This window comes from Colobus angolensis, unplaced genomic scaffold (genome assembly GCF_000951035.1).
Source record: "Colobus angolensis palliatus isolate OR3802 unplaced genomic scaffold, Cang.pa_1.0 Scaffold150, whole genome shotgun sequence".
NCBI classification, from domain to species: domain Eukaryota; kingdom Metazoa; phylum Chordata; class Mammalia; order Primates; family Cercopithecidae; genus Colobus; species Colobus angolensis.
In genome coordinates this window covers 3,736,762-3,756,651 of record NW_012114600.1, presented here as the reverse complement: position 1 = coordinate 3,756,651, position 19,890 = coordinate 3,736,762, and the positions used below count along the sequence as shown (strand labels likewise).

At 38.8% G+C, this 19,890-nt stretch overlaps 2 protein-coding genes across 2 annotated transcripts in view; one reads left to right on the top strand and one right to left on the bottom strand.

The window, feature by feature from the left end:
- PUS7L (pseudouridylate synthase 7 homolog (S. cerevisiae)-like) overlaps positions 1-5,131 on the bottom strand; it is a 30,696-nt gene extending 25,565 nt beyond the window's left edge. The window contains 3 exon segments of the mRNA XM_011936078.1: positions 684-1,325; positions 1,328-1,609; positions 5,044-5,131. Coding sequence (XP_011791468.1) covers positions 684-1,325; positions 1,328-1,349 — 664 coding nt within the window. The 5' untranslated portion in view covers positions 1,350-1,609; positions 5,044-5,131.
- A 149-nt stretch (positions 5,132-5,280) lies between these two features.
- The window catches only part of IRAK4 (interleukin-1 receptor-associated kinase 4), a 40,043-nt gene continuing 25,433 nt past the window's right edge, over positions 5,281-19,890 (top strand). The window contains exons 1-6 of the mRNA XM_011936112.1: positions 5,281-5,329; positions 7,243-7,290; positions 14,723-14,892; positions 17,847-17,992; positions 18,797-18,979; positions 19,535-19,721. Coding sequence (XP_011791502.1) covers positions 14,732-14,892; positions 17,847-17,992; positions 18,797-18,979; positions 19,535-19,721 — 677 coding nt within the window. The 5' untranslated portion in view covers positions 5,281-5,329; positions 7,243-7,290; positions 14,723-14,731. The remainder of the gene's footprint in view (positions 5,330-7,242; positions 7,291-14,722; positions 14,893-17,846; positions 17,993-18,796; positions 18,980-19,534; positions 19,722-19,890) is intronic.

The following is a 19,890-nucleotide window of genomic DNA, read 5'->3' as shown; positions in this document are numbered from 1 at the left end:
AGTTCCAGCCACCCTGGGAATTAAACACAGACCCTAAAACAGTGATTCTCAAAATGTAGCAGACCAGGAAAAAAACAGTCTCGAAATTTGTGAAAGCCCCAGAATCAGAAACTGAGAATGGGGCTGTGAAATCTGTTTTAACAAGACCTTTTGATGATTATATGCATGCTAAAGTTTCAGAACATCTTGTCTAGATGACCAGCAGGACCAAGTTTTCAGGTTCCCTACCCAAGGTAGGGAAATATAATTTGTTTTGGATTACAAAGTATCTCTTCACTTTCCCAAGCACAGTAAATATATTCTTCTTATCTCTAAAAACTTAATTTTAATTGAGATGACTTTCAAAATATGAAATCAAGATTTACCTTCAATAAAACTTATTAAACACAAACCAACTGATTCAACTTTAGACATTTGTGAAGAGGCTAACATAAATGCCTAGGTTATCAGTAAGGCTAATTTTTAAATTCAGTGTAATTTGAAAGGTTTTATCATCTTCCAGTAAGTAACAGAATAAATAAGAATTCCTAGAGTTGCTTAAATTGCTTATCAGCAGTTCCCCTCCCTAAAGGTAAAGCATGTATTCTTTCCAATCTCTCTAGCCAAGTCTATTCAATTCATTTTCACAATTTTAAATTTAACTAAGTTTATCCAAGAAAATGGATGATTATTTATTAAATTACCTGTATATATAACATTTCCTTCTTGGCATTCAGGAAGAGGCCTTTTCCCACGCTTGTATGCTTTTTCCCGAAATCTTACTGTTATCACCACATTCGGATTACCAGTACTGCAATTCATTTCAGAAAAAGATTTGGTTTCCACAAGGTTTCCAAACTTTTTGTTGACAAAATGGTGGACAGCTTTTCTGTGGTCTTTGTTTGTATCAGGTTTAAAGGTAAATTTGGAATTTTCTTTCTTCGCATCCAAATATTTAAAAAAGTCAAATGCTTCCTCTTCAGATACCAAATGACAAAGTTCTTTATACTCAAGATTTGGTTTTACAACAATTTCACTGTTTTTTCCTACAGTTATTAAAAATGGAAATTTCTGCCTAATGGCACTATGTAAACTAGCCCTCTGGTTTTTGTCAAGGATTCTGCCTATTGAGAATTCAAGAGGTAGTCCAATTAGCTCTGTTTCAGAAAGCCACTTCTCTTTTATATCACAGGCAAAATTATTCAGTAACTCATGAGTTTTTTCATCTAAAAAGGAGCTTAAAATATCAGCTTTTTCTTCACATTTGGAAGTTCCATCACTGATAGTATCTTCCTTTTCTGAACTAGACGGATGATTTTGGTCACCATCAGTGTACTTAACCAAAGTATTAACTTCTTGGTTTCTTCCATCTTCAAAGGACAGATTTTGAAGATCTAGTTTTGGTTTTTTTGGAAAATTATTTGGCTCAGGTTGTATTTCACTAATCTTGAAAATAGGCTCATTGATGGTCTTATTAACTAACTGTCCCTGTTCATCAATTTCAATAACAATAAAGTCACTTGGTGAGCTTTTTATAGTGCCATGAAATCCAACATGATCATTAAAGAAACACAAAGAACTAAACCTGATTCTATAATCTGTATCTTCTTCCATTCTTCTATAATAATGCCTAAAAAACAAAACAAAGAGGTGGTTAGTTAAGAGAAAGAGAAATTATGGATGACCAGATAGGAATAGGTTTGCAGGATTTAGTTAATTCTGTCTCTCTTTTAATCCTGAGTCTTCTTAAATGGCATCGTTAATTTATAACTATATGTACATCCTGTGTACTTTGACTCTCCTATACCAAGCTGAAATAATAGGCAAACTGTTTCTGGTATAGCTAAAGATTTGTTAACTTGTATCTTCACTCACTCCAGATTTGTACCTATTATTTGGGATTAAAATGAGTCAATTTTAAGTTTATCTTAAAAATATCATTTGTAGGCCCACAAGAAGAGGTGAGAACACAGGACTATAAAACAAAGATTTGTCCAAATTCCATTCCTGGAGCCTAAAATCTCCAGCTAATTCCAGAGAATATGTAGCTAAGTTTTCTCATATTATTAATGGTTAGTGACAGGAGAGGTGACAAGAAGACAATAGGAAAACTGATGGATAAATGAAGTTATAAATACAAATTTGTGATTTGATTATATTTCAAGGTAGGATTAAGTCAGTCCTGGGCCTTCTCTAATGCCCCCATTAGGACAAATAGAAGCTTTCGAGGTTGACCCTGAGGAAAGTTCTAACTATATCATTGGCATCAGACGGAAGAAACCCTTACAGAGCTTCCTGGGAACACTACGCAAGAGAATAGTACTCTGATCTCTCACTTTTCACACGAACCCATGGCTACCATACCATATGGAGTTGCAGGAAAGATAAATTGCCCAGGGGCCCCATACTACTGAGTTCTGTGTTTACCCACATTCTCCAAGTAATTTATCATCATCTGGACCATCATCTCATATCTATAATGTATTCTACTATTCTGAACCAATTTAGCAAATCACATCCCTTCTCAATCCTTTCAATCATGCCATAGAGAAATCACAACAAATTCTCCATATCCTAATTTCCTAAGGAAAATATTATATTTATTTTCCTTAATTACTTAATTTCCTGTACAGTTCCCTCACTTTCTTGCCCTAATTGAAAGCTGGCTATTTTTTCAGGCTGCTTCTTCCTTAGTCCTCTCAAGTGAGGGCTATTTTTTCTTTCCCACCCACCTACCTTAGGACCTGGAGGCTGTAAATACTGTTCTATGTTTGCCACTGTTCCTTGCAAGCCATTTCTTCCTCTACTACCTCCAAAAAACCAATTCTTTTGAAGAGCCTGCCATTGGGCTTTACCATCTGCTGTCATCCTCTCTCGGATCCCCAGACAACTCTGCTTCATTCACTGATCTCTGGCTCACTACCTTCTTATGCAACATGATTTTCATGATCATCTATATGGATCATCCATTCAATGTCTTGGACCCTCAAGCCCTCAATCTCAACCTCAACCTCACACCTCTACTTCATCTTGGTCATTCACTGTCATGGTCATAACTTTGACTTTCTCATCTCCAAAAACTGCATTAACCTTAAGCATCTGATTTTTATCACTCCCACTGTCCTTCATCACACCTACTTTAATACCTCCATTCCAAAAACTTTTAGTTGTTGTGAAGGCCCCTAACTCCTGCTTCTACAACTAGCCCACAAACCAGCCAGAATGGTGTCTTAAAAGGTAAATTAAATCATATCACAATCCAGTTTAAAACCCTCTAATCACATTTGCAATACAATCCAAATTACTTACCCTGGCTTCCAAGGACGTCTAAGATTAGGGACCCTGTTTATTTTCCAAATTTTTTTGTACCTTTACCTCGTTACCCACTATACTCCAGCTACTCTGGCCTTCTTCAGTACTTTTGTGCTAACTGTTCCTGTTGGCTAAATTGTTCCCTCCCCAACCATATAGCTGCATCTTTTAGGATTCATGCCCTCAGAGAAGTTTTTCCTGGCCAATAATCTACCGGAACCTGCAAGTGATTTTTTTTTTTAGACAAAGTCTCACTCTGTCACCGGACTGGAGTGCAGTGGCTCACTGCAACCTCTGCCTCCCAAGTTCAAGCGATTGTCCTGTCTCAGCCTCCGGAGTAGCTGGGACTACAGGGACGCGCCACCACGCCTGACTAATTTTTGTATTTTTTTAGTAGAGACGGGTTTTCACCATATTGGCCAGGCTGATCTCAAACTCCTGACCTCATGATCCACCCGCCCCGGCCTCCCAAAGTGCTGGGATTACAAGTGTGAGCCACCACGCCTAGCACACAAAACCCTATTTAATTTTCTGCATAGCAGTTCTAGGTAAAGTTTTTCTTTATTATTTATTGTCTTTCTCCTCCAAAGAGAATGTTAGTTCCATGTGAGGAGTAAGCTTGTCTGCCTTATTTACTACTGATGATCCCACATTTTGAACAGTGTCAAGCACATGGTAGGTCTGCAATAAATACTATTGTTAAATAAATGAAAAAACTAGTACAAAATAAGTGCTGTAGGAGTGAAGTGGAAGACAATTAGGAGAGGCATAATGCAAGAAGTGGCCATCTAAGTCCTCCAATAGTTCAAGAGACAGAAATGAGGCAGAGACCTCACAAGTAATGTACAAACAAAACATGCAATGTGTGAGAGAAAAACAAACAGTCCAGATACAGAGCAGTGGGGATGGGGAGGCAGGGAGAGTACTGTGCTGGAAAATGCAGCTGAGTTCGTACCAGATTATGGAAGATGTTGAATGCCCTGACAAGGACTTAGAATCTATTGGGTGGTCAATGGATGGCTGTTAGTGTTTGAATAGAAAAGGGACACAATCCCAAAACAGGTTTTAGTAAGATGATTCTGATGGAAATGAGCAGGATGTATCCGACTGAGTAACAGTTAGAGGAGCTGAAAAACAAAACAGCATGGTCAAGAACATAGCTGTAGGGATTGGCTCTGAAAGAATAATGATCTTTTCTTTCTCCCAGAAAAATGGAGGAAGATAGACATTCTAAGCAAGTGAAACAGGTAGGGAAACTTGGGGAGAATGTAATTCCAGCATTCTGGTAAAAGAGTGGAACCAAACTGGAGGGCAGCAAAGGAGCCCACATGGCGTTAAGCCTGAAGGTGCAGTGTTCCCATTCAACAGAGACTGCTCATGACAGTGTGGAGCGGGGTGCCGGGGGCGGAGTGGGGGGGCCGGCGGGGAGTAGTTTGCTTGGCCCGTGGTTGAGGAATTCGTTGGCTGAAGAGGGATCCTGAGAAGGTATTAGAAATACTGAACCCAGTCCTGCAGAAGCTACTTAACTTCGCAGAACCAGGGCGTCGCTGCCCTCCAGCACGTCCAAAAGTGTCCCCGACAAGGCCAGCAACTCTACCTGTTTCTTCTCCCTCCCCTAACTGCCTGTCCAAAGGCGCGACACTAGCCCACGTCACCTTTCTTTGGGGGCAAAGGGTATGGATCCTCAATGCCAACCTCGTCACCCCCCCGCATACAAGCCCACCATCGCGCAAGAAGCTCGACCCGATCTACCTCGGTTCAGTGGAAAGCATTCATTTGCACAACGCTGTGCGCATGCCCGGAAGCCTTAAGTGTTTCAGCCACCGACACTGGCGTAATTAAAGGGGCAGGCGCCCACGTAAAGACGAGCCCTACGCAAGACGTGGAGTTTCTCACTTTGTGGAGCCGCCTGAAGGCGCCAAGATGAAGCCATCGGGGAAATGGGGCGGGGCCTGCCGGGTTGGCCCCGCCCTTCCACGGCGCTTCCTAGTTCGGCTGGTTCTTCTGTCGCCGGCTTCAGCAACCCGCCCCCGGGCAGGTAAGGCATTCCCCGCCTTCATGCCTCGGTCACAGGTCGTCCGAGGTCCGCTTCCAGGCCTTGGCACCTCTGCCCCAGGGTTGCTGTGGTAGGTTGCGGAACGGAAATCTCTATCATCCGTGAGAAAAGTTAGAGAGGAAGTGGGTTCCGTGGACAGAGCTTACTCCAGGAGAAAGACTTAGGTAGGTCCCGGGAATCAAGAAGTTCGTCGGCCCTGAGAAAGAGCCTGAGGCTTGGAGGGACGTCACTCAGCTGTTCTGGGGCGCAGTCGGACCTCAAGTTTCTCACCTCCCAGGCCCTGGGTTCCGTGAGCCCGATTGCGAAATGAAGTAACTTTTCCCCAGAACCAGGAAGTCAGGCCAGCACCTGACAGATGCGTGTGGCTCCGACAGCTCGCGGAGCCTCCACACGATTGTAATTCGCTTGTTTCTCCGGCCTCCAAGCTTCCAGGGAATTAGAAAGTGGAGGGGGCTTATGGGATCAGATGAGTACATTCGCAGATGGGGGAAAAAGTGTACCTGTCAGCTTGGAAGCCAGAGAGAGACAAAGGGATAAAAGCAAACCCTGTCCAGGTGCGGTGGCTCATGCCTGTAATCCCAGCACTTTGGGAAGCCGAGGCGGGCGGATCACTTGAGGTCAGGAGTTCGAGACCAGCCTAGCCAACATGGTGAAACCCCGTCTCTACTAAGATAAAAAAATTAGCTGACATGGTGGCGGGCGCCCGTAATCCCAGCTACTCCAGGGGCTGAGGCAGGAGAATCGCTTGAATCCGGGAAGCGGAGCTTGCAGTGAGCGAAGATCGCACCACTACACTCCAGCCTGGGCAACAGAGGGAAACGACGTCTCAAAAGAAAAAAAAAAAAGCAAATCCTGGGAAAGCGAGAAAGCACTTTGAGCATTTAGAATGGAAAGAAACGGCGCTATTAGTGCTTCAAAAACGTAACTGCCCAAGGTCCCTTGTAAGCACAGGATATTAAAATCTGCCTTTCCCTTTCTTGGAGTGGTCCTTGAAGAGGGCTATCAGGAAGTTCAAATTTCTTCTGTTTTCGTGCAAAGCGTTCATTTGAAGTTTGCCTTCTACGTCTCCAAACTGAGCTTCTGATATTCCAGGCCGAACATGCTCCTTCCGCAGCCTTCTGCATCTCAGTAAATATCGGGAAACTTGGTTACGCCAAAAACCTTGGTGCTGTCTTCTCACTCTCCACATCAGCACATAGCTTTCTGTTGGCTCCACCTCAGAATCCTAGGACTTCTGCACTTGCTTGCTACCACCCTGGTCCCAGCCTCCAGCCCCTCCCACCTGGCTTATTGGTAGGCTCTCCTAGATGCCTCTTTCTTGCTTCTGTCCTTACTCCAACATCCTTTATTCCCAGCAGCCCCAGTATCCTTCTAAGACATGAGTATAGAGCATGTCTTTCTTTTCTCAAAACTACCAGCCTCTACATCTCACCCAGAGGATAAACAAAGTCAATGCAAACACTCTAAGGCCCTTGGAGACCTGGCCCCTTTGCCTTTCTAACCTCATCTGCTACTTGCCTGTTCCCTCCTATGCAGTCTCACCATGTCCTTGCTGTTGCCCAGTGGGCCCATTTCCAACCTTTGCATTTACGTTTGCGTTTTGTCCGCAAACTTTTCCCAGATAGTCCACTGGCTGGCTTTCTCCTTCTTTTTGATCTTTAATCAAATGACACCTTCTTATTGAGGCTTCCTCTGACTACCCTATTTATAATTGCAACCCTTTCTCTGTTTCGTTTTGTTCTTTCACTTCACTTGGCACCATCTAACATATTATAGAGTTTATTTATTTACTGATTGCCTTCCTTCCTCCATTAGAATATAAACTCCATGAGTTCAGGTTTTTGTTTGTTTGTTTGTTTGTGTTTTCTCTAATTTTCCTAATGCTTCATCTCCAGGGGCCTGGAGCAGTATCTAGCACATAGTAGACACTCAGTAAATATTTGGTGAGTCAATGGTATTATATTTTGTTTCTTAAATATATGCAAAGCATTTTCAATTACTTACTGTTGTGTTGGATCAATGTTCAAGAAAGATGTGTTATGTTTAATTTATGGTACACCAGCACATATCCCAATTTGTAATAGGCAGTCCTATCTAATTTAATAGCTCTGGAAGGCCTCACCAGCTTTTGTTCATAATGATGATGTTAAAGTATCTAAAAATAAAGATTAATGGTTATACAGCATATTTTGCTAAGAATATATGGAAGTAAATAGTGTATTTTAGAAAGGATATAAATATATTAAAAGTACCGTGGTTGATCAAATAAGACTGCCACCGTCTCAAAAACTTAGTTATTTTCTCAGACTTGTTATTTATACCCTTTCAGTAGATCCTCATTACTGTTCTGGAAATTGAACCTAAATACAATTGGGCACATATCTTTAAAAAAAAAAAAATGTGATATAAGAATAATTTCTGCCAGAAAATAATAATTGCCCCTTTTTTTTTGACCACCTATTATGTGACAAGATTTGGCCCTTTGCATGTGTTGATTTTAATTCTTACAGCAATTCTTAGGTATTACTATCTCTGTTTTTCAGATAAAGAAAGGCAAGGGCCAGAGAAATGTAATTACAAACTCTGGTCACAGTTGGCTTTGGTTAGAACTTAGGCCTGTGCAACCTCAAAGTTCATCTTCCCTCCACCGCTGCACAATCTTTTCCTCTGATCAAAGTGCTAATGAAGCAGTCTTAAAACTTTATTAACACATTTGACAAGAATCTTTTGCCCTCCTGTTTTGGACACAGTACTTTGTTTGGGAAGGCATTGGATTCCATAAGCAGGTGCTGATTTTAATATATTTCTCAATCACCACCCCACCTTTTATACTTGTCTGAGTTGTCTTATTTGAAAATATGAATGGGTTTTCTTTACTATGAGAGTTAGTGGTAAGACGAAACAGTCATGAAGGTATTTAATTATTTATTTGTAAGCAAATCCTCCTGTATTAATCCTAAGTGTACTAAGGTAAATCTTGAACAGTTTGAAAGAGATGACACTTTTAAGGTTTTTTTGCACAGTGTGTTTTCATTATTGAAAATTCAGAAAAGCAAAACAAAAACAAAACTATCATAAAAGTCATCACCAAGGGATAACCACTGTTAATATTTTGGCTTATGTTCTTGTAAGTATGTGGTTGGGAGTGGTATATGAATGTACATTTACAGTAAAATTTTAATTTCTGGGATTTTGAACTTCTGGGCACATGTCTGGAAGAGTTGGCAGAAGGCCTTTTTCCTAGTATCCCTACACTCATCACCTCTGCTGGAAGCCTGGGTGCAGGAGAGCTACCAAATTTATCCCTGGCCTTTAGATGGTCTGGGTTTTTTCCTCAGTTCCTTGTATTTAGCTCTAGTTTATAAGACTACTAAGTTCTATCTTTTCTAGCTTTGTCAATCATGTTGTACCTTAGAGTGGAGAGAAATCTTAATAAGGAAAAATAACTTGAAGAGAGCAACTGCAGAGTCTATGGGTAACCTAGATACAATTTCTTAATTAAAATTTAAAAATCCTCAGCCTTTCATTCAACACAAATGTCGTGAGTCATTGCTGAGGTGAATTTGGTTGGGTCCCAGCCAGGAGAGCACCCATCTAACAGAGAAAGCACTTACATAAACAGTAAAACATAATAATTATTAGAACAGAAGAATGATTAGGTGACATTTTGGAGCAAAAGACATGACAATCAGGGGAAGCTAACAGTGCCTTTTGAATTGGGCTTGAAGGAATAATAGGCATTTACCAGGGGGCCTTTAAGATACCTGGGGTATTCTTTTACCTGGCCCTAGATGACTTCACTTCCTGTTTCACAGAAAAAAATAACAGTATATGGGAACTCTTCTCCCTTCAAATATATCTGTATTTAAACCTCTGCTTCCTTCTTTCTAGATTCAAAAGAGACTTCTCTCTCTTCAAGGCTGATTTCTTCACCTGTATGCTATTCATTGTCCCATTTGTATTGCCAAACAACTTAAGTCTTAAACCCTTAACACCAGCAGTTCTCAAAGTCTGGTGGGAGTCCCTAATGCTCTTTCAGGAGATTTGTAAGGTCAAAATCATGTATAGTTAAAAGATTCATTCAGAGTGCAATGGATTTTAATGTTCCAAGTTAATTTATACAGCTTCAGATTCCACATTGCAGCTTACCTTTAGGAAGTTATTTCTTTCCAATTTTAGTGTAGTATCAAAGAGAAATATCTACTACTTTGTGAAAAGGCTATTAAAATACACCTTTCTTTGTAACTATATGTCTGTGTGAAGCTGGATTTTCTTCGTATACATCAACCAAAACAATATACTGCAGTGGGTTGAGTGCAGAAGCAAATGTAAGAATTTGGCTCTCTTCTATTAAGTTAAAACCTTAAAACAATGTTATTAAGCAAAACCTTAAAACAATGTTACTCTTCTGTTTTTGAGGAAAAGGTAGTTATTTTTATTAAAATATATATGCTAACGTGTATATTTATTATTTTAAATGAATCAATAAGTAATTTTTAAATTTCTCAGCATCAATTTAATATGGTAAATATTGGTAGATATAACCAACATAAACAAAAGCCCTTTGGGGTTTACAATCGTTTTTAAGAGGGTAAAAAGTCCTGAGACCAAATTTGAAAACTGCTATTCTCTTGCATGCTCTCCTCCCTCTCTCTCCCTACCCTTCCACCCCTGTTTTCCCTCTGCTCACACTCCTCTCTCTTTCTCCTTCCCTTCATAATGAGACTTCTTGGAAAATCTGCTTTTGCCATTCACTCACTTTTTCACTATAGCTGTTCCCAAGTCACCAATGGCCTTCTGATTTCAGAGTCTAACATCTCCATCAGTATCTGTTTGACCTCTCTGAGTCTTTTGTACCAACCTGCCACCTTTTCTAGAAGTCTCTGGTATGCTGCTGTCCTGGTTTTTTTTCTTGCCTTCATGACTAAGCAGTATTTTTTAAAATTCTTCTTTCACATCATTCCTTTCCATTCTAAGCATTCCTAATAGGCAACCTCATTTTATTGTTGTTTCAACCATATATATGTATATGCTCTTAATTTGTATGAGGGCATTTCAAAAAGTTTGTGGAAAAATTGAATTAAAAGATAAAAAATGTAAACTTTGACTCAGCGCTATGGCTCATCCCTGTAATCTCAGCACTTTGGGAGGCCAAGGTGGGCAGATCACCTGAGGTCAGGAGTTCAAGACCAGCCTGGCCAACATGGCAAAACCCCATCTCTACCAAAAATACAAAAATTAGCTGGGTGTTGTGGTGCATACCTGTAATCCCAGCTACTTGGGAGGCTGAGGCAGGAGAATCACTTAAACCTGGGAGGCAGAGGTTGCAGTAAGCAAAGATTGCATCACCGCACTATAACCTGGATGACAGAGCGAGACTCAAAAAACAAAAAACTGTAAACTTTATTTCTGAACATAAGCTCCATGAAGTTCAAGGCACTTTTGTAAGTGATAACACCAGCCATTTGGGCCATCCCTAAAAAACTGAGAGTCCTGGGAATTTAACCATGTCAATAAAGTCTTTTTACATTATTAACTGAAGAAAAATGGGTGCCCTATGAAGATTTTTCAAGATTAGGAAACAAAATGAAGTCAGAAGGAGACAAATCAGGACTGTAAAGTGGATGCCTGATGATTTCCAGTTGGTGCTCACAGAATTGCCCTTGTTTGATGAGAGAAAAGAAGAGGGGCATTGTTGTGATGGAGAAGGACTCTATGGTGAAGCTTTCCCAGGCGTTTTTCTGCTAAACATTTGACTAAAGCTTTAGCAGAAAAGCTTTAGTTTAGAAACACTTAGAAAAGCTACTGTTTCTCAAAAACACTCTCTAATAAGCAGATGTTACCATTCTTTTTCCCTCCAGAAAGTCAGCAAGCAAAAGTACCTTGAGCATCCCAAAAAGCTGCGTCATGCCCTTGCTTTTGACTGTCTGCATTTGCTTTGATTGGACCGCTGCCATTCTGGGGGATCCATTGCTTTGATCATACTTGTAAAGTCATGTTTCATCTCCTGTTACAATTTTTTGAGGAAATGCTTTAGGATCTTAATCCCACTTGTTTAAAATTTCCATTGAAAGCTCTGCTGTCATCTGCAGCTGATCTGGGTGCAACAGTTTGGGCAGCCATCAAGTGGAAAGTTTGCTCAACTTTCATTTTCAGTCAGAATTGTATAGGCTGAATTAGTTGTCTATGGTGTTCGCTGTTGGTTCTGCTGTTAGTTATAGGTACTCTTCATTTAGGGCACGAACCAGGTGAATGTTTTCCTCAAAAATTGATGTGGATGGTCTGCTGCAGCAGGCTTCATCTTCAACATCATCTCATCCCTTAAAATGAGTTACTGATTTGTATGCTGCTGATTTTCTTGGGGGCATCATCCCCATCAATAAAGCATCAGTGATTTCACCATTCTTCCAACCAACCTCCACATAAATGTGGTGTTTGTTCTTGCTTCACTTTTAGCAGAATTCATGTTGCTGTGGTAGAGGTTCTTTTCAAACTGTCTTATTCTTCTTAGTGCCTCAAACTAGATCCTGTTTAGACATGAATGATAAGTTAGTGTGGGTTTATTTTGGAAATATGTTTTGCAAAAAAAAATTTGAAATCCATGCATGGTTTTTGCATGATATGCATTTTCCATGAACTTTTTGAAAATCCCTTATATACAAGAATACTTACATAGTGAGCATTCTTTGCTGAAACCTCTCTCCTAAGCTCTAGACCGCATATATAAGTACTTGGTATGAAGGCCCCTAGATGGTGCCAAAGGTAGATATTTCACATTTAACATGAGTCAAAAAAAACCAAAAACAAACAAACAAAAAAAACCATCTTTGTTCTATCTCCCTTTCTTCTAATTGTTCATCTCTAGTGAAATTGTTTTGATTTGGCCTCCTAAATGTTTTGATGTTTTACTTCTCCATTCCCCTACCCTATACTTTTTCCAAGCTCTCATTTCTGCTTACCTGGATTATTGCAGAAGTTTTCAAACTAATTTTCTTGCCTCAATATGCATCCCTTTAATTTTTATCCAGAGGAATCCACTTAACCATATAAGATTATTTAACATCCCTCCTAAAAATCCTGAAGTAGCTCTCCTGTAACTTTTAGTTTATAAGTTCAAACTCTTTGTCTTAGCATATGAAGTACATGATGATCTGGCCTTGCTACCTTTCCACCCTCATCTCTTCTCACTTAATCACAGGCATCCTATGGTCCAGCCATAGCAAGCTCTTTGCCTGAGACGCACGTGCTCCCACCTTTTCCCATGCTATTCCCTCTGCCTGGAATTTTCTTTTGGGCTTATTCTCATTCCCTTTCGTTCATCCTTCCAACCTCATATTCCAGGCAAATCTGTCTTGATATCCCTCTCCAGATTGCCTCAGCTTGATGCCCCTTTTCTGGGCCCCATAACACTCTTGCAGCTTTTATCACTCCCTGTCACTGTTTGTATCCCGTGGTATACTGAACAGCTTGGAAACAAAGATTTTCTCTTCTCTGTGCTCCCATTTGTTAGTACAAAGACTGACATAAATATTTCCATTCACGAATGAAAGGAAAGGAATAGTCTTTCTGAAAAGGAGAATGGCATGAACAATGCATTGTGTTATAAAAGCAGAGTTGTATGGCATGAATTTTGGAGTCAGACATAAGTGTAAGTCCTGGATCTTTCACTTACCACCTTTGTAAAACAGAGATGATAAAACTGTACTGGGAAATAATTTAGTTGTTCCTAAAATAAATACTGAACAACACCATTATCTACAGTATGCAAGTCACTAGCTATATATTCATGAATAAAATTAGCATGGCCCTGAACTCATGGATCTTAAAATCTAATATGGGAGACAGTAAACAAGTAAACAAATAAATATATGATTACAAATACATTGTGCAATGATGAAAGATAATTAGGTGAAGGGCAGCTAGACCTATTTAGATGTGGTCAAAGAAGTACAAAGAGAGGAAGTGGATACTAACATAGAAGCATATGATACAGAGAAGGTTTTCGTTTTTACTCTTTTTGATAGTTTTAGAATGTTGTTCCACATGAACACATTGTTTACTCTAAAACTGTATTTTTAAAATATATATAGGGAAGCAAAAATAAGTGACATAAGAATATCTGAGTCTATTTGTCTTAATTGGAAGGAAAGATCATTTCCTATTGAGAATGAGGTACACGCAGAACAAATAAAATCCACATAGAAAGAAGTAAAGATATGAAATAGTCACTAAGGACAATGAGAGAAGACAAGTGGAAGGATTAATGGCAGTGTTAGGCCATTAATGTGGAAAGGGGGTTACCATAAATTTGTATTCATGGGGCCGGGCGCGGTGGCTCAAGCCTGTAATCCCAGCACTTTGGGAGGCCGAGACGGGCGGATCACGAGGTCAGGAGATCGAGACCATCTAACACGGTGAAACCCCGTCTCTACTAAAAATACAAAAACTAGCCGGGTGAGGTGGCGGGCGCCTGTAGTCCCAGCTACTCCGGAGGCTGAGGCAGGAGAATGGGGTAAACCCGGGAGGCGGAGCTTGCAGTGAGCTGAGATCCGGCCACTGCACTCCAGTCCGGGCGACAGAGCAAGACTCTGCCTCAAAAAAAAAAAGAAAAAAATGTGTATTCACATCAGCAACTCTGGTGTACAAGTAAAATTGTTAGATTTATCCCTGGCTGCAACTCTCCAGGGTGGAGTAGCAGAAGAAAAGGGGGACTGCAGAAATAAAGATTCTGTCTAGAGAGTGGCTGAAGTGGAGAAACACAGGTTTTGGCATAGTAGCAAATGAATTGTGGTCAGGCAGATCTCATGGACTCAGAAAATGTGCAGAGGTCAAGGAAAAGCAAGCTATGTGAACAGTGGGTGGGTGGACTATATCTGTTAATGCTACACAATTCATTTCAGTACTTTTTTTTTCTTCTACCAAAGAACGTTGCATAAATTTTTAATCGTAAATGAGTACTGATTGAGCAACATATATTAAATTGAAAGGTAAATGCTTTTATTAATAGATTTGATTTCTGAATATGCTAATTCTGATAGTTTATTGATATTACTGTTAAAAAGAATTGCTCTGGTAAGTGTTTTGCCCCTTTCTATAAATTATACTTGGAAAATATCAATGTCAGAAAAAAGTCCTCCGATTTTGATTGCTATTAATAGGTGGAAAAAGGAAGGATATCTAGAGGATAATTGGACAAATGAATTACAATTTTAGTTTCATCTTAGGGTATCAATGACTTGACTTTGGAATGTTTCTTTATTATGGTGTAATCAGTTGCTGGCATTTCATATGATATAGCAAAGTGTGATGTAGAAGCTTACAGATGTCATCTCTAAAAGTACTATAAAATTTTAATGAGATTTTTCCATATTTTAGGAATAGAAGATGAACAAACCCATAACACCGTCAACATATGTGCGCTGCCTCAATGTTGGACTGATTAGGAAGCTGTCAGATTTTATTGATCCTCAAGAAGGATGGAAGAAGTTAGCTGTAGCTATTAAAAAACCATCTGGTGATGATAGATACAATCAGTTTCACATAAGGTAACGCATAAAATTCTTTGTATTTTTAAATTCTTACATCACAATATGGAATGATTAATTGGTATAAGTACTGTCTAATGTGGCAGTTTAGAAAGTAAACCTCTATACTGTGGAGGAGACATTGGTAGTAAGTAACCTCTTTTTGGTTGTTGCTTTTGCAGTTTTGTCTTCTTTCTCCCATATGTCAATAGGGCTAATATTGTGATCTCTCAAATAAGCTTTTTGAGTTAGAATCAATATTCCCACCTTTGCTGTGGTTCCCAGTTTGGCAAGCCAAGTGAAGTTCAGTCTGCCTCACACTTCTCATTTCCAGATTGAAGGAAAATAAGAATGTTATAAGAATGTCTAGTAAAAATCTAGAGCTTAAACTTCAAAGTGTGTGAATCTCTAATGCGCTCTAACAGTGTATTTTGGGAGTTTTTCAATTTGACACTTTAAAGTTGTTGCTTACAAGTGTACACTTCTGTGAACAGAATTCTTAAATTCAGGATTTCTCAGTGCTATCATCAGATAATTTCAATTTTTCCTCTTTAGTCATCTCTGCTCGATTTAGTGTAAAATATGCATGCAGATTTTATTTTTGTCAGTCATTGCATTTAAAACCGATGTCAAAAGGTTTCTTTGGTAGCAAAAGGAAAAGAAAACTCTTTGTTATTTTCAGCATTAACCTCGGAAAGAACCTAATAGCCTTGGCTCCCTTGCCGAAATGTTTCTCATAAGAAAAGCGAACATGTTAAATTACTTGAAAGAAGCTTAAGTTTAAACTGTGTTAAGCCAATGTTTAAAGATAATTTTTTAATATTACTGTTAAAAACTTACGGAAGATAATTGGGGCAGTGGTGTCAGGAAGATAAAGCTCTTTTTTTTTTTTTTTTCCTTTTTTCAAGACTCACTCCTGTGACAGGAAAAGCTCTTCTTTACAGAATAATACCTGCAAATAATTGTGAAAAGAATGGGTAGAATGAGAAAAATACCTGTTTGTAACCACCAGTGAGTAACTGATTCTTGCAAGCTCATCACTGAACCTAAAAGCATAAGGTGAATGGTGGTTGTTCTCATGCATATGAGCAAGATATGCACAAGATTTTAAAGTATTATAGGCTGGGCACAGTGGCTCATGCCTGTCATCCTAACACTTGAGGAGGCCGAGGTGGGCAGATTGCTTGAGCCCAGGAGTTCAAGACCAGCCTGGGCAACATGGTAAAATCCCATTTCTACAAAAAATTAGCTGGGCGTAGTAGTGCACGCCTGTAGTCCCGGCTCCTTGGGAGGTTGAGGTGAGAGGATCACCTGAGCCCAGGAAGTGAAGGCTGCAGTGAGCCATGATCATGCCACTGCACTCCAGCCTGAGTGACAGAGCAAGACTCCCTCAATAGATAGATAAAAAGTATTGTACACAAATTACTTGTGAAGTATGAAAGGGAAGGGTACATTTTTAATGAGGAAATCTGAAGTACACTTCCTTCACCATGGGATCAAATTTTAGCACCAATAATAATGGTACAAAATGCCAATATGTACCCCTGGATATGATACAATGGGAAGGGCACATTATACCTATGTAGTATTTCTACCAAAATGTTTCATCGGAATTTAATCATGAGAAAGTAGTCAGATATATCTAGGCTGTTAGACTCATTCTATGACATCTGGCCCGTATTCTAAAATACACTCCCACAGACATAGGTTGAAAGAGAGCATGCACAAGAGCCCAGATATGGCACAATTTTATCAGTTATTCAATTGGTGAATCTAGGTGAATGGTTGTTCATTCTATCATTTTTTCAACTTTTCTGTAAGTTTGAAATTTTTTAAAATCTTTAGAGGAAAAAGAAAAAAACAATATTGGTTAAATTTTTAAATGTTAACTTTTCAAAACATTTTTAATTTTGAAGAAATGGAATGGAAAGAAATGGGATGAAAGCCGACTTTGTGATTTTTTTTCAATTTAATTGAATTACAGTTAAGATTGAAGGAATAATTTCCTAAGTTTTCATGTATTCTGTTTCTTTCATTAAGCAGGCAGATTTATTAAAAATTATATAGCTATCAGAGTCCTAAGTTATGTGGGAAGTAATATAGCTAAGTAGATTGAGAATACACTCTTATGTCAAATGAGATCTGAATTTGGACCTCAACTTGGATACATCATATTGGCTGTGTGGCTATGGGCTTGTTACTCTACCTCTCCAAGCCTCGCTTTTTCACTAGTAAATTCATATGATAATCATAACATCTTTGAACATGCTCATGTGTGTACATCCTGTAACCCACTAATTAAATACCCCGTAAGTACCCAGTAGATTATTATCATCATCTTTGGCATCTTTTTTCCTCCTATTTTTCCTGTCTCTTTGTAATTCTTGCTGGTTCTCTTGTTGTCCCATTTCTTTAATGTTGTAGGAGATGCTGTAGGCAAAACAGGGGCAGGGGAGATCAACACCTGTTTTCATATGACCTCAGTTTATAAATGCTATTGTTTGAATGTGTCCCCAAAAGTTCAAGTTCATGTGTTAGAAACTTAATATACCCACTGCAACAGGGTTGAGAGGTGGGACCTTTAAAGGGCAGTTGGTCATGAGGGCTCTGCCCTTATGAGTGGATTAATGTCGTCATGGCAGGAGTGTGTTAGTTATCTTGGGAGTGGGTTTCTGATTAAAAGGTAAATTAGGCCCTATTTTTCCTTCTCTCTCTCTCTCTCTCTCTTTTCTTTCTCTCTCACATGCACATGTGCATGCTCTTTGCCCTTCTGCCCTTCTACCATGAGATGATGTAGCAAGAAGGCCCTAACCAGATGCAGCCTCTCGATCTTGGACTTCCCAGCCTCCAGAACCGTGAGCCAAATTAACTATTGTTTATAAATTACCCTGTCTGTGGTATTCTATTATTGCAGCACAAAATGGACTAAGACAAGACAATAGACTAATTTTGTTTCTTTGTTACTTACTTTTAAGGAGATTTGAAGCGTTACTTCAAACTGGAAAAAGTCCCACTTCTGAATTACTGTTTGACTGGGGCACCACAAATTGCACAGTTGGTGATCTTGTGGATCTTTTAATCCAAAATGAATTTTTTGCTCCTGCGAGTCTTTTGCTACCAGGTAAACTGATTGTGACCAGGGTGTCCACAATTAGGGTGGAAAGACAAATGGCCAAAATAGAAATGTTTCTTCTTACTCTTACTTTTTCCACATGGTAGATGAAGTTTACATTTGAGAGTCCCTTTCTTTCTTTCAGCACTCCTCAACTCTTTAAAAAGCAGTACCGACAAAGGACACTGTGGACCCTGCTACTAAGGTGATAGAAGCTTCGTAAGAGTCAGATAGTTTTGTGCCAATAGGAAGTTTAGAAGGAAAGACTTCACACATCTGCCTTAGGCTGTGAGAAAGTAATTATTCTTTTGAGTTCTTGCTTTTTTTCATCTTCAACTTCTACCCTGATGGGACTCTATGATCATAATTTTAAAAAATTGTATTCTGATGTGTTAGTGTCTAGTTGCCTTCCTTATAACCTTTCTTTTCTTCCTTTGATGCCTTTCACACTAGTGGATCTCAACCTTTATCATGCATAAGAATCAGTTAGGTTCTGGTTAAACATGTAGATTCCTAGGGTCTGTTCCAAATCTATGTATTCAGAATTCTGGAATTGGGTTTAAGGTCTATATTCTTAAATAAGTGCTTCAGGTGGCTCATGGATCACTGTTTGAAAACACTGCCTTACTCTCTTTACCCATATTCATTATAACTTACAGATTCTTACTAGGTAGCTTCTTGTGTGTGCTGTGAGAATATGAGACCAACCTGTAGAAACTGGAATGATATTAAATGAACCAAGTTTCTAGTTTAACTTTTTCACAACCACTTTTTATTACTGAAAAACCACTTGTGTCTTACTTCATTTGTTAGATGCTGTTCCCAAAACTGCTAATACACTACCTTCTAAAGAAGCTGTAACAGTTCAACAAAAACCAATGCCTTTCTATGACAAAGACAGGACATTGATGACATCTCTGCAGAATCTTGAACAAAGCTATATGCCACCTGACTCCTCAAGTCCAGAAAATAAAAGTTTAGAAGTTAGTGATACACGTAAGTAACATTTTCAGTGCTTTCTACTAGTGGATTTGTCATTAAGACTAGCAGTGCTTTAAAAGAAAGCTTTTGTTCTTTTGTTTGTGCAGCAATCACAGGCACACTGGCAATAGCTCTTTTGTGAGTTTTTTCCTCCTGATATATTAAGAACCATCTTCATTGTGTTAATCAGTGATTAGAGGCAATAGGACATGCAAACAACCAGAGAAGCTATGAAAAAAAAAATAAGTAAATATTTACATAACTTGGAAGGGTCACTTTTTAAAATAAAATATGTGACTAGAGTTTTGGGTAGGTAGACTAGACCCACTCAAATGTGTGACTAGAATTTTGGGTGGGTGACTACAGTGTTCAGAGGGTAGGATCACCAAACAGAATTCTCAAGAAAAACTTATAATTTGTATTTTAGAAATGGTTTTATATTCTCCCGTCTTGTTTAATTCAAAATCATAAATATTTACATACATGTGAAATCTTCAAATGAGAAAATATTAGAATTATTAAAAGGAATTTTTAAAATTTAAACATGTTTTTCTTATTTTGACATTATAGGTTTTCACAGTTTTTCATTTTATGAATTGAAGAACGTCACAAATAACTTTGATGAACGACCCATTTCTGTTGGTGGTAATAAAATGGGAGAGGGAGGATTTGGAGTTGTATATAAAGGCTACGTAAATAACACAACTGTGGCAGTAAAGAAGCTTGCAGCAGTAAGTTATATTTTCAGGAATAAAGAGTAGCTTCATAGTGTGCTTTATAATAGATTTTAAAGTTAATCTTTAGGAAATACATTATTTCAGTATGTATTTTCTTTAAATAAACATCATTCTACATAGTAGTTCTTAAAATTTAAAAATCTGTTGAATGCTATGGACCCTACCCCTAGAAAAATGTAGTTATGTACA